At 29.4% G+C, this 2,341-nt stretch overlaps 1 protein-coding gene across 1 annotated transcript in view; it reads left to right on the plus strand.

Annotated features, from left to right (window-relative positions):
• Window positions 1–2,024, plus strand: part of LOC117169480 — a 4,356-nt gene extending 2,332 nt beyond the window's left edge. The window contains exons 3-4 of the mRNA XM_033355884.1: window positions 1,571–1,699; window positions 1,813–2,024. Coding sequence (XP_033211775.1) covers window positions 1,571–1,699; window positions 1,813–1,973 — 290 coding nt within the window. The 3' untranslated portion in view covers window positions 1,974–2,024. The remainder of the gene's footprint in view (window positions 1–1,570; window positions 1,700–1,812) is intronic.
• The last annotated feature ends 317 nt before the right edge of the window (window positions 2,025–2,341 follow it).

The raw sequence follows: 2,341 nt of genomic DNA on the forward strand, positions 1-2,341 counted from the left end.
TTCTATTCTAAAATGGACCGTATATTTGCATTGACATGGTTTCAGGGCAACGTTTGACCAGATTTGACCCACGTCCGGACATACGAGTTTTGATTTTCTTTTCTCTTTTCATTTTTTTTAGACAGTAGCTTTGAAAATCTCATATTCAAAAATGTCACATTTGAGTGTTTCTATTTTAAAATGGACCGTATATGTCCATTGACATGATTTCAGGGCAACGTTTGGTGTGATTTGACCCACGTCCGGATATACGATTTTTTCTTTTCTTTTTTATTAGCTTTCCTCTCGAAAATATCTTTAAAAATATGATATTAAAAAATGTCACATTTGAATAATTCAATGTCAAAATGGACCGTATAAAGGCATTGATACGATTGGTGAGGCCTGTTTTGTCGAATTGGACCCTTTTTTGGTAATAGAACATTAATTTTTAACTTTGTCTTCACACCTCGTGAATGCGGTGTGTCGAGATTAGTATTTAAAAAAGTAGTAAAATATATTTTTTTAAATAGAAAATTAACATTTGCAGAAAAAAATTTGATTTTTCTCTCATTTCTTTTTAAAGAATAAATTGGAAAAGCCGAAAGTGAGACTGTGTTTTTTTAACCTTTCCTACATTTTTATGCAAAAAAAAGTAAAAAAAATAAATAAAAAAAAAATTATTGTGAAATGTCTATGTCAGACGTCTCGAACTTCAGGCCTATCATTATGGGCTATAAAATGTTGTAAAATTCTTATGTTATTTATTTAAATTCATTAAAAGTCATGGAAATACTCTCATATTTAATTTAGAATAAATTTCCTCATTAAAGTACTCTGAAAAAACTTTAAAATTCCTATAAATCTTTAAAAAATGTAATCTTATGAAATTCCCGTAAATAGATTGAAATGCCTCGAAATCCCTTGAAAACCCTCGAAAATCTCTTGAAATTTTGAGCAATTTGCTTGAATTTAATTTCATTAAATTTTAAAGTTCACGAGAAGGATCTTGAAATCCTTGTTAGTCGTACAAGAGAATTTAAAATTCCATCTCATTTAAAGTTCCATCTCTTTATATCCCCGGAAATTCCTAAAAATCCATGGAAATGTTTTGAAATCTGCGTTAAATAAACAAATCAGTTGATTCTACTTTTTTTCTTTTCTGCATCAACTGTTGAAATATTTCAAAAATTCTCTATTTCTATACTGATTTTGTTTTATTATTTTTATAATAATTCTTCTGGAATCGAAAAAAACTATAAGAAATTCTTTATACGAAACTCATTATAGACCCAGACTAAATTTGTTGTAATATTATGTCCTAAGAGGAGGTCGGAAAGAATCGTAAAATATTGCTCGGAATAGAGCTTTCTAGATCGAGACAGCTTGGAGAGGGAAATAATGGAAATTCGACAGTACATAATTTGTTTGCACCAATAAAGAATGCTTGACATTCATAAATAAAATTATAAATTTAATTTCTTTCGTAATTATTAGTAGACTTCTAATTAAGTTTTTATTTTGTAGTTATAAGCTAATGAATTTTTTAATCTTCAAAATAGTAAGTACTTTTTTTTTTTTACTTAAACAGAATCGCATTATTTTCCAAAGGCTTGCACAGCGGGACCAAAGGATGTAATCTACCGTAATGAACATTTTTGTGGACAAGTTCAGCAAAGTCTAATAATTTACAAAGTAGACTGTAAAACTGGCGAATTCGGTAATTGAAAGTTTTTAACTTTTCTTAAATTTGATAAGTGAAATGATCAAACATTAATATTCCATGAATTAGTCACTTGATTACAAACTTAATACCAATTTTTATTAATTTAGAAACAATACAGCATCATATAACAAAGAAGCACCATTATATGGCAATAAAGATTGACAATGGTGATTTACTGATACGCCTTAAATTTTCTGTGGGAAAGTATATCGGTACGAGGTGTATCGAGTTACATAAAAATGACCGGAAAAAAATGATTGACTGGTAAGAGAATTTGTTCCGGTGATAGCGCAATACTGCTATCCTGATGACGACCAAGAAACTTGACAACTGTATTTGGAACGAATCGAGATATTAAATGAAACGCGTTCACATCTGTAATTCTTAAAAATAGTGTAATGGGTACAATTTTTCCTCCCCCCCCCCCCACACACATTTATTGGCTCTTTTCTTAAAATATACTTCATAAAAAAATATTTTGAAACGAAGTTACTAATAAATAAGCAAGGTTTTTATCGATATTCACTCCGTTAATTATTGGAAGTTTTATTTTCTATTTCTTCCAATAAATCTACAGTTTGAAGGTGGCTAATTGTTCTTTCAGAGGCTAATTATTGTACCGATTACCCTATGTGG

This window comes from Belonocnema kinseyi, chromosome 3 (assembly GCF_010883055.1).
Source record: "Belonocnema kinseyi isolate 2016_QV_RU_SX_M_011 chromosome 3, B_treatae_v1, whole genome shotgun sequence".
Classification (NCBI taxonomy): Eukaryota; Metazoa; Arthropoda; class Insecta; order Hymenoptera; family Cynipidae; genus Belonocnema; species Belonocnema kinseyi.